At 38.8% G+C, this 12,454-nt stretch overlaps 1 protein-coding gene across 5 annotated transcripts in view; it reads right to left on the bottom strand.

The window, feature by feature from the left end:
- Nucleotides 1–12,454, bottom strand: part of WDR33 (WD repeat domain 33) — a 102,812-nt gene that overhangs the window by 20,643 nt on the left and 69,715 nt on the right. Inside the window, exon 8 of one of the 5 annotated variants that reach the window (XM_043492982.1) lies at nucleotides 99–5,062. The exons of the other annotated variants lie outside the window; for them this stretch is intronic. Within the exon in view, the coding sequence (XP_043348917.1) occupies nucleotides 5,022–5,062 (41 nt within the window). The 3' untranslated portion in view covers nucleotides 99–5,021. Of the gene's footprint in view, nucleotides 1–98; nucleotides 5,063–12,454 lie in introns of those variants that run through there. 5 annotated transcript variants of the gene reach the window in all.

Below are 12,454 nucleotides of genomic sequence, written 5' to 3'. Positions count from 1 at the left end.
CCCACTACTGAAGTAGTGTTCCAGCCTCCAGAGGAAATGATAATAGGCAAAAGAAATTAGACCAGACTGACTGACCAGGATGATTTTTTTTTTTTAAAAACGTGTTAATTTGGTTTGTCAACGTCCCTTACACCAGCCCAGATAACAAATCCACATTTTCCTAGCACCAAATGAAGATAGGAAAAAAGAAAAACATATGCCATCACTTCCCTATAATTAGATTGGCTGACCTTGCTCATTTAGAGAATCTGTATTGCTTAGGAAATATATTAACTCTTAAATCAGACAAGAAAATGTTCTTAACTGTTATTCACAGCAATATGGTGAGGTGTCTGGGTTGGAATATTGGAATTTGGAGGAAAAAAATAAAAAGGAAAGAATTATAATTTCTTTCTACAATATCTCTCTCTGTCAGCCCACTTAGTGGACATGCCAACAGTAATGTTCAATACCAGAAGAGAGAGCATCTGGGTAGTTAGGGGAAAAGTGAGCATGTGCTTTCTGAAGGCAGCTAGCAACTTACTTTCTAAGTTCTACAATTATTCTGAGATAGATATGTAAACCATTCTCACATCAGATGTATGAACTTTTTGATTTTTGTGGAACTTGTCAGAATGGGCAGAGAAAATTTTCTTGACTCAAGAGGAATGGGGAAACCACCCTGGGGAGGAAATGAGGAACAGCTTTAATCACTATCTTGTCCAGACAAGGAACACTGCAGGAAAGAGCCTGACCCTCCTCCCTCACTCTCCCAGCAGACTGAATGGACCTTACAATTTATAGGGCCACAAGCAAGAACACTGTCCTCAAGCTGCCAGAGCTGAGAATCTGGTGACAAGTTGCCCCTGCTACCAGAGGGGAGTCTTGTGGTGATGGTTTCCTCCCCACCTGATTCTGCTGGGAGAGGCAAATGAGGCAACATCTCTTTGAATATTTTATGTCTAGATCTTAGGTCCCAGGTGAACTGCATTCTAAACAAGGGTTTAACTGGAACAGTCCACTAGGTCAGAACCCAGAAGGCCCACACTATATTGTAGCCAAAAGGGGCCATGCCACCCAGACAGATGTATGCTCTGGGTAATTGAGGCAACTCACTGTAACCCTTGGTGGATAGTCTCATTCTTTAACCACCAGAATAAAAGAGGACTTCAGCTCCAGAGGCAAGGATAGGCTGGACAAAGACTTGGACCGAGGTAATGACTGCTGAATAGTTAATGCTGGGAAGATCATGTATTGTATGAAAACATGCTCACAGCAATGAGTTCAAATACATCATCACAGAACCCAGAAAATGCAGAAACATGCAGCGTGGCTCCAAATTTGACTAGAGTTGGGTTGGCCTCTCTTGTTCCTAAAATAACCAGACTGAGGGCAGGTCTTCACTACCCGTCGGATTGGCGAGTAGTGATCAATCTATCGGGGATTGATTTATCACATCTCATCTAGACACAATAAATCGATCCCTGAACGCGCTCCCTGTCGACTCCGGAACTCTAGCTCGCGAGAGGCGGAGTTGACGGGGGAGCAGCAGCAGTCAACTCGCTGCCCTCCTCATGGCCAGGTAAGTCAACCGAAGATACGCCAACTTCAGCTACGCTATTCGACGCCCCCCCCGCCCAGTGTAGACCAGAGCTGAGTGAAGTAGGAATACTGAAAAGAGACAAAGGGCTATTTTCTCTTTGATCAGTAGGGCTTGGGATCCTGAAATCTGGATATGCGACTAATAAATTCAGGCTTTTCTTTGAAGATTTCATATGCATTAAGCCATTTTCAAAAAAAATTTCCCTCCAAAGACACACAGACATAGTCAGCTTTAGATGCAAGATCATCAGCTCAAGTTCATAGTCACAACACCTGGAAGGTGGTAACATATGGCCATACTATGGGAAAAAGCCTGGATAATGCAACAAATAAGTCTTTAAAAAGAGGCTACTTGACAGAAGGAACAAGCCTCAATAATCTTCCTTAGACGCCAATTTCTGTAATCATTTTACTAAGGTCCTGGCCATATAAGCCATGTACCACAGAGAACCCAAAACATTCTAGTATGCTACTCTAATATGAGTAGCTTGTCCTGCCAATTCAACAGGCACTGGCCCTCAAGAAGAGATGGTTTGGGAGTATCACAGGAAAGTCAGAATCTTAGGGACGAAGAGAACCACATCAGACTTATCCCTTGAGAGGGCATAAAGCCACTTGAAGGATCCAAGGGATTGCAGTTTCTTGTTGGAAGCAATCCAATCCATGCCCAACATGTCCTGGACCAGAGGAATAACTGGGAAAAACTTTTAATGGCTAGTCAAAATAGCCCCAACCTCCCTACCTTCAGGAGCATAATCTTTTAGACTCTCAGTGCAGGCTACTTGCTTGATTAGCAAAGTCACACTTTGGAGGAATCCAGCTAGCTGTTCGACGGGATCCCCCCATTCGCCCTTAGCTACAACTTTCCCAGGATTGGCACCAATGAATGTGAGGAGAAAAAATAAACTTTTTGCTATGACAGCCATATATTTGCAACTAGCTAATCTTGAGAGATGAGACTGATTTGGGGAGAGGTGGAGTGAAAGTTTTTAAAAGAAAAATGTAAAAGCCAAAAATCTAGCTTAATCACTCAGAAGAGTGGCATGCAAACAGTAAAACAACTGATCAGGGTCATTGAGACAGACTCCTTTACAGGGAATAAGGGCATACCTTGCTGTTTTCCTCAGTCTGCTGATAGGGAGATTTATGTCCTATTGTCTGTGCTAACAGAGGGTTGTGGAACAAAACTGTGTTTTTATTTTAAACACTGAAAGACAGTCCAGTGGTTAGGGTACTGGCCTAGGACTGGGGGAGACCTGGGTTCATGTTCCTGCTCTGCCACAGACTGCCTATGTGATCTTGGGTAAGTCACTTATCCTCTCTGTGTCTCAGTCCCCCATCTGTAAAAAAAATGGGGATTATAGTGCTTTCCTTCACAACACCCCTGTGAGGCACAGTTTTATATTAGAGTGTGAAGCACTAAGATACTATAGGTACCTAAGATGGACAGACAGACCTTGTGAAGGATTTTAGACTTGGTTAGCCTGTTCAAATCCTTGCATGGTGAGGTTCAGTGTGTTAATATATTGTGCTTTTATGGAAAAGATGGATACTTTCAGACTTTAATTGCCCCCCTCCCCAAAAAATGTTGACACATATAATAGGGAACATTAACAAATATACCCTCCTTCAAAAAGAAAAATACATAATTAATGTGGTAGAAGTGTTGCAAAATTTAATATTCATATACTTACACACAAATTTACATAATAAAAGGAGAAAATATATGCCAAAATGATCTGAAAATTGCTAAAGGGAGAATAAAAAACTTTGTATAAGACAAACACACTTAAAGTTATGAATTAGTGTGGGAACATGAAATAGTCTAAAACCTGTTTTTACAAGGGCAAAAATCTGATACAGCTTGTTCAAATTTAATATTTTTTTTGTGTGAAAAATATTGAGCATTAGTCAATCCCTAAAGAAGCCTAGGTGCAAAGCAGTTATTTCTATAAGAATTCTTTCTACAAGTGGAATAAAGGCCTGATCCATAACTCATAGCTGATTGAAGTAAAGGCCTTAGATCACCAGTTAAAACACTGGATTGTTAAACATTCTTCCACCCACTACACTTTTAGGATTGTGTTTTTAAAAGGTGAAAACCGCAACAAACTATAACTAGATAGGCTTAACTGCAGTAGTGTCTGATTGGCCAAATACAGCACGTCACCAATGTGATTATTGAAAATTTAGTGATTTCTCCTACCCCTTTTGGACATTTTTTTGCAGATATGACTTACTGGACATTATACCAACATATGGAGTATTACCCATCTTTTATAACTATAATATGCCTATATATTTTGTATTACTTTATATATCCAAGTTATAAATGTGAAATATGTATATTGCCTTCAGTTTATTACTGTGACCAATTGTTTGCTATTCCCCCATCACAAACTTTAAAAAAATGCATTTAAAAATGTTTTACACTTGAGAGCTTTATACATATGACTTTTGCACATATTTCTATTTCTCCCCTCCCCCCACATTTTAGTTCAATTTTTAAAAAATTATGTATATAGGAGTGAATGTTTTCCTGAAGCAACTTATTTTATTGCTTATAACTAATGATCATAATAAAAATAAATGCAATATTGCATATATATTGTAAATATTGAACACTCAATAACAACATTTCAGTACTGTCATAACTGAACAAATTTGTCACAAGACAGTATAATTTAGTTTATACTTTAAAAGAAGTTTTGGATTTTGTTTTTTCTTTAAATAGTAACTCTGCAAAAGCTCGATCTTGCAAGGTACCAAGTGTCCTCCATTCCCATTGAAATTAGTGATAATTGAGACCTCTTGGTCAGCACCTTGCAGCAGATATCCCCAAGAGAACTAAATCTCTTAGAAGAAAATGAACACACACAGTATGATTTCATTGCCTCACACTTAATTTACAAATAGTCTCCATAGTGTTAGAAGCACCATAATGCTGGAGGAGCTGAATTCTAAGATGATTTACTGTACTAACACCACACTTGTTAGAGGTTTTCAGGATACTATCCTTTGTAACCTGGAGATTACTCCTTAATTTATTAGCCCAACACTGTCAAGTAAGATTATGGGTTTTGTTACCAAGAGAATGCACCTCATATCTATCAAAAACCCTCTATTCTGAACAGACATTTATTGTTTGGTAACATTGATTGATGGTATCAAATCAGTGAGGGGTGAGAATCTTTTAATTCCAGGAATTAAAAAAAGTCGCTCTCTCTCTCTCTATTGCACCCATTACGTTCTATGAATGACCCTCCTCTTGGGAAGTGTGTCTGTGCTTCCCTCCATTTTCAACTCTTCACTTCCCTCTGTTCAAAGGCTCCAAATTGCAGAAATCTTCCTTTTGCAGCCATTCAGCACAGTTTCTTTTAAAGTCTGGAAGGAGGTGCATAGAGAGCAACAGGAAATATCCCTTTTCCACCTTGAATGGGTTAAGAATATTGCCTCCAAAGCATCTCCAGATCTTGCCGACCTGATAAAGGATTTTTATTTTTTTTAAATTTGCCCATGGCATCCTTCCCTGGATGTGAGGTCTACACACTTGTGCACACAAATCCTGACGTCCAGGCAGTTTGCTAGAGCATTTATTTGTCAATGGTGAATGTTTCTTGTATCATCGCTATTTTAACATATCAATGTCACTTTCCTGATGCTAGCTTTGGTCTACACTTCTACTAAAAGTACCATTTTTCAGGAATTTACAATTGTGGTAAATTTTCTTTCCAGGTTGAAAGCTGTTACAAAGGATGGGGTTTTTTTCCCATAAATTGTATATTTTTGAGCTATGAAATATTGATAAAAAATGTTAATGAACATTAGTGAAACATGTCTATCTTGATAGAAGGGATGTTGCCCTGACCCCAGACTACTGGAGAGGATGATCTAATCATGACAAAGGTGAGAAATAAAACATCATAAAAATTCAGTGTTTCTGTAATTCAGTTTAGAATTTGCACATCCTATTCCCAAGTGCTGATGCCCTGTACAAAAATCCTAACAGCGGCATACAGCATTCTATTGTCATGGAATTTGCACTGGCCTTTTGGTCATCATAAGAAACACACTGGTTTTATTACAGGAGCTAAATAGTCCTGCAAATCTTTTTAATATTCTGTACATCTCAGAGATGGCTTCCCCTTCAGCAGCACAGAAATTAAAGTTTATGGCTGTTGCGGATGTGAGATTTACAATTTGTGAAGACTATGATGAGATATACGTATAGCATATATGGTTATTAGCAATGGAACAGTCATTGGGACCCTTTTTTCAAACTGGAATAATAAACTACTCAAATATTTGGCAACGTTTTCTATAAAACGTTCTATACATATATGACTGGAGTGAAAAAAGAAAATCCAGATATAGTCGTGGAACAATGAGTCACTTAGTAACTGGCAGGATTGAGCTCTGCATAGGGTTCAACCCTGCCAATTGCTGTCCAGTCTCCAACAAAACACTTAAACATGTTCTTAACCATAATGGGACTGCTCACATATTTAATGTTAAGTGGGTACTTAAGTACTTTACAAGATTGTAGCCTCTACAGAGGTACATAATTCAATGCCAGTGCTATCCTGCTTTGAACAGGGACAAAGAAGTTACCAGAGATTTAAAATATCTATCATTTCAGATATGTGCCATCATCCACAGAAACTCAGTTTTCTAAAGTGATGCTCTAGAGCAGTGCTTCAGTGGAGGTAAATACTCTCTTTTTCCAGTAAGAGGAAAAGTTAACAGGAAGAAATTAATGTGTTAAGCATTGAATATTTTAGAGCTTGATGAAAATTCTTCTGTTCAATTTTAGCACCAGCCATAGAAGATAAAGGCACACCTATCATTTCACTTTAGACACAGGTACTTTTCCATCGATCTATAGCTTATCCTAGATGCTCATTACTCCCACTGGCCTAATATGGGGGACAGATTAGAATGTGATGAGATTCTGACGCTCTAGCACAGGAGTTCTCAGGACAAATTTTTTGGTGGCCTTACAGTGCGGACACCAATTCTTGCTGGTGGCTGCTCTCACACTTTCCCCTAAAATACTTAATTAGCCTTAGGAAAAAACTAATAAATATGCACATAGACATCCAAATCATTGTAATTTATTTATTCCTTTTTAGTAAGTCTGTTGTGAAAAGTGATATTAACAAACATGTAAATATAACTTTTTACAGCCGACTTACTCAGCTCTGCCAAGCCTGGGGACAAATTAAGCTCTGGATGAGGGCGTTAGGGGAGGCAGCAGGGGCCAAGAGCAATGGGGGTTGGTGGGAGGCAGCAAGGGGCTGGCGCCTGAAGCCCCATGGCCAGAGCCTGGGGCCTGCCACCACACAGCCAGAGTCCAGAGCTAGAGCCAGAAGTCCCTTGGCCGGAACCTGCTGCTCCACCACCCCAGAGCCGAGGCCCAAAGCCTGAGCCCCACTGCCCCAGGAAGGTGGGGAATTCACTGGCTGCCTGCTCCTCCAGTGTTGTGCCCCAGGTGTCTCTAGAGGGGGGCAGAGCCCAACCCTTGCTGGCAGTCCCAGCAATCAACATCAAGGCTGTGCATCCAGGAGCAAGGAGGGGAGGGGGGCACTATTTTGTCACCCACCCCTACCCCATCACAGCCCAGAAGGCTGTGGCTGCAAGAAAAGCCCCCTGGTGGCCATATTTGAGAAATGCTGAATCTAGAATATATATTATAAAACTACATCTGTGAATAAATAGTTAAGATGGACAACAGACAGACAGTGCAACAGAAGTAGAGAAGTAATTGAAATTTCATTAGTAAGACATGGAATAATTGTTCTCAAAGTAACGAGAATGGTACATCAATAATGTGATATGTATGGTTCAGTTTTTCTAATTAAAAATATAATTAAGTCATACATTCAGAATGATCATCAGTACTCATAATTCAATGCGTCAGTAGTATCAATTTATGACCAAATATATTTCCATTTATGTCTATTGTCCTTTTACAGTGTAGAATTTCCTGATATCCTACTGTAATTTAACCACTTAATCAAAATTGATGCACTAATGTCCTACTGCACAATTCAGTTACATTACCATGACTTGTAAAAGAATAGTATGGTACAGGGTGCACAAGATGACACAGCAGAGGCAGTCAATTCCTATAATGGAATTGTGCACGGTATTTCCTATTCATAATCATCAAACAAAAAGGAAGCTCAGCTCCAGTTCCAATGAATTGCCACTGAAGTAGAGCAGCCAGACTGTACAGAGGAAAAAAGATATAGTTTAAAAGCGTTTGTGAAAATGGCATCTTCTTACTCAACCTATCTGCTTCTTGGGTGTTTTCCAGAAATGCCTGCTTGCTTTACTGTTAACACTACAGAGTCAATATATTTATGGAAGAGCAAGATTCTATTCTGCTCTATCGCAATTATCTTCTAAAATTCTGATTGCAGAATCTGTTACTATTTATAAGTACTAATTAGGTCCTGACAAAAAGGAAGTTAACCTCACATTTTGTGGTCCCCAATAGCTGTTTAAGTACTCATGGCTAAGCACACCTCCCTGATGCAGGTTACTGTTAGCCAATGTACCTTTAAAGCAGCAACACGCTCACTGTTTATTGAAGAGAAAATGTTTATTTACAACAGTAATTTACATGAAAAAGTAAAATAAGAATTAAACATTATACAAGAAACATTAAATAAACAACAGATATAAGGTATATAAATCCTCCCGCAGCAGGACATAAGCCAGACACCACCTGACAGAAGTTAAGAAGCAGCTTTCCCTATAGGGAAATTATTCCATAATTGTCTTTTATGAGTCTGCTTACAGATTCCTCGGAAACATCCGATACTGGCCACTGTCATAGGACCTAATCTAGCATGCACTGACATCAACTGTTGACATCAATCAACTGTTCTTAGTGGATGCTGGATCAGGCCTACAGACAGAACATTACACAAGATGGACCACTGGTCTGATCAGGTATACAACTTCTATGTTCTTCCATAACTCATTTCCAAGAAATTATACAACAACGATAAGATGTCTTTTTAAGATAGAAGGATACATAATTTGAAAGACATAGAAAGAATAGTAACTTTGTCAATCAACAGTAGGGCCTTATGATTTCCATGTCTTGTGGTTTCATAAGAAGGTGCAGAATCAAGCTGTGCAGCAGGATTTGGCTAATTTTTTTAAAAAGTGAACATTCAAAGCTTCTATATTACAAAAAATTGAAGGTTGCCAGTCTTTGTGGTTGCAAAGCAAACCTTCCAAATGTGAATCAAATGTAAAATAAATTAATGCCCACTCTGAGTCTGCACAAAGCCTGAAAAAAGCTCTCAGAGACATTAACCGACTCCACTAATCTCAATGGAATGTCAAAATGAAATCCCATATTTTATAACCAATATTTCATTTCTGTTCCCCAACATAGCAGGAGCACCCCTTTTACACATTATAAATCAAAAATCAGTAAATGGCCAAAATGTTAAAAAACATTTAAAAAATGTTTAAAAAGTTAAAAAATGTTAAAAAACTTAAAGTTAAGCTCCTATACCCATATTTAAGCACTTATATGAGTGACTTGATTATAAAAAGGACTGATTATCTAGCAACTCTCATCAAATAGGTGTGTACATATGAATCTAGGATCTTAAGTTTAGGCACCTATTTTTAAAATGTTGGTCAATGTCCTCATCTATCACCACTGGTTACCAAAACTTCCTGCTTTCTGATCCAACAGCTTCAGCAGAGCAGTTGTGCATTATTACAAAATTGTGTGGCAATGAAAAACATGCAAAAATTGAGATTTGTATTCAATGTAATATGAAAAATAAATAATGTAATGCATATCGTAGACTGTACTATGTAAGTTTAAAACAAAAGAAAACGGTTTTTGAATTTACTTGAAACTGCCATTGAATTTAGTTTGACTCTAGCAGAGAAATGAAGGGGGGAGAAGGGTGAAGAGGAGAGAAATCAGAGGGCTTGCTGTAGAATTTAGGACCAGCTTGCCAGAGAGCACAAGAATTTAGGATGGACTCCTTTAGACCAATGATATTATCTAAGAAGTGGTGATCGTTCCTAGTGGCAGTGGACTAAAGAACACATATCTATCCATGAAAACCAGAGAAGTCAGATTCACCAAACATGGTCATTTTGAATAAATTCCCTTCCCTTTACCCTCTGCAACAATATTCATTAAAGATTATGGTGATGGTTGGTGGCAGTTTTGAGGGATCTATGAACTCTAGTTACCTGTATTATTCACTAATCAATGTGCTGAATAAGCAGCTATCATCACTCTGACTAGGCTGAAGTTAGCTATCAACCCAGAAAACAGCTTTCTTGGGCCACAGCAGAAGATAACACGCAAGAATAGCGTTTGACTCATGGATTGCACAAGATACTCTCTCACCCAAGTCAACCCAGAATATTTAACAGGATCATCCTTTATGAAGGACTATCCAGACAGCTTGATTCTTCCTCACTTGGGCTAATAAGTTTCAAACAAATTCTCTGGTTCAGAATGCACTATAGACCTCTACTTTTCTCATTTATCTTTCACTGGGACAAAAGGAGGCATCATCTTGATCACCCAGTCCACTTACCCAGAAACAAAAGCAAATCTTGTAGACTAGGGAGGATCAACTTGGAGAAAGTATCCCAGGGTGGAAAACCACCACAAGTTAGATCAGATGAGTTATCAGGACGGGATCCAATGCAGTTCACAGTAAATGGAGCCATTGTGATTGTAAAGATAACTTACAAAATATTATCCAAATGTAAATAAATGTGCTGACATCTGCCTGAATCTGCAGACAGCATGAAACAACTGTCTTTTATTGTTCTCAATGAGGTATCAATACTGAAGCATAGATAATTTAAACTTTGTTAACTATTTCACTACTGATCAAACCACATTAGAAATAAGAGGTTAATCATATTATGAGGATCTATAGAATCAACTGAGAGTGGTATATGAGCCCCATCAAATGGGAATCAAGCTGAGAGAGCCTAGTGGATCTCTGCTGGGAATATCAACCTTACCTGAGGAACTCAGCAAAGCACAAAAGGACATATTCTGAACATCTGTGCAATCTACTGAAAGAGGCATCTCAAGTGGGCAGCTTGCCTCCCCAAACTCAACCCAGCTGAGGCTAACAAAAATCTAGTGCTCAGCACTCCCAAATATTAGATATCAGCAGGAGAAGCCATTTAGGGATTGGTAGGATGTTTTCATCTAGAACTAGTTTTATGATTTCCAGATACTGGAATGCCAAAGTCCACATACAGAAAGCTAGTCTGCCCCTCTCACAGATCCTCAGATTTATCTTAAAGACTCTTTACTTCCTCCTGACTGAAACTCCTTTAGACATTCAGTCCTTTAAGATGGCTGGCCTTCCTGGTAGTTACTGAATCTGGTAGGACTGGAGAACTTTGATCCCTGCTTGATAGTCACTTTTCATCATCCAATGATCAAGGCACTCCTCTAGACAATTTCCAGATTCTCCCAAAAAGAAATCTTCCACTTCTGTAACATCCAAGAAATTTATCCTCCCTCCATCATCCTCAGTTAAGGAGAGAGCTCTCCACAGGCTAGACATTCTTAGGTGTTATAGAGAATACAACCTAATAGTGCAAAGGGGCAGGCTTCTAGTTCTCCCATTGTTCAGTGGATCCAGGCTAACCCTTTCAGGTCTGAAGACACATACAGTGGCATAGCTACTGGGCCAGACGGGAAATAGCTACTGTAGCAGACATCTGCTACACTGCAACATGGAGGTCATTATATAATTTTCTAAGAACTACAGCTCATACATAACAGCTGCAGAAGCCTTTGGACATTAACTCCTTAGCACAGTTGTCCAGTAGTTCAAGTATTCCTTTTTTTTTTTTCATCCATATTGTCATGAGTGCTGATTCATGTAGGCCACAGGTCTAATGAAGGACCCAAAAAAGGGTATGTACCCCTAATTACATAGAGAGTTTGTGCTCATCACATTGACAATCCGTAGTCCTCCTTGACCTAATATTGCTGGACCCTTCGTCCTTTGGGTTTCACATCGTCAAATGTATACAATTCGTATTCTTTGTTTTTTTTAATCACTAAATTTTTAGTAAAATAATTCAGATAGATAAAAAAGAATTAGACTGGAACAGTCACACTACAGAGCATGTGGGATCTTCTCTCATCAGGGAAGAAAAGTTTTGAAATGAATGGCCTGTCTACCTGTTCAAAGTGGAAAGAGGAATCAGTCCAGTTCGTCATTATTGACTAAGATGAAGCCAGTTATTCAGACACAGATTCCCTTCTTCCTGAACAAGAAACTGCAAAAAATCATTTTCTTTGACAGCCAATGTGCTTCTGTCTAAACAATTCCATTGAAATTGTAAGTTTGAAATTTTATGTTCAAAAAGATGAGTTTAAAGGAGGGAAAAATCACAACAGTCGTTTCTTTTAGAATAAACATTGCATGAACATTCATCCTTCACAGTAAGGAAAGGGGAAGAAGCAAAAATCAAAGTAATGCAGTTTGGCTATCACAGACTGAAGAAAAGGACCCATGTGTCACTATCAACCTCAGCCATAATGACTCAGACAACAAGTGGCTCATTAAAAAGCATTGGAAACCTGAGCCAAAATATGAAGGAAATTACTGTTGAGATTAGGTAATCATGATAATTTGGTAAACACTGAAGGCAAACTAAGTAAGAAACAGAATCATGGAGATAAGCGGATGGTTGAAAAAAGTGGTACATTATTCTCACTATCCAATGTGGCTAGAATAAGTAGTACTGGCTTAAAATGCCGCAGGGACAATACTCATTCTCCTAAGAAAAATTAAGCAGTGGAATAAGTTATAAAGAACAGAGTTGGGGGCACCATTGC

Source organism: Dermochelys coriacea, chromosome 9 (genome assembly GCF_009764565.3).
Source record: "Dermochelys coriacea isolate rDerCor1 chromosome 9, rDerCor1.pri.v4, whole genome shotgun sequence".
Lineage (NCBI taxonomy): Eukaryota > Metazoa > Chordata > Testudines > Dermochelyidae > Dermochelys > Dermochelys coriacea.
This window is presented reverse-complemented; position numbering and strand designations above follow the sequence as displayed.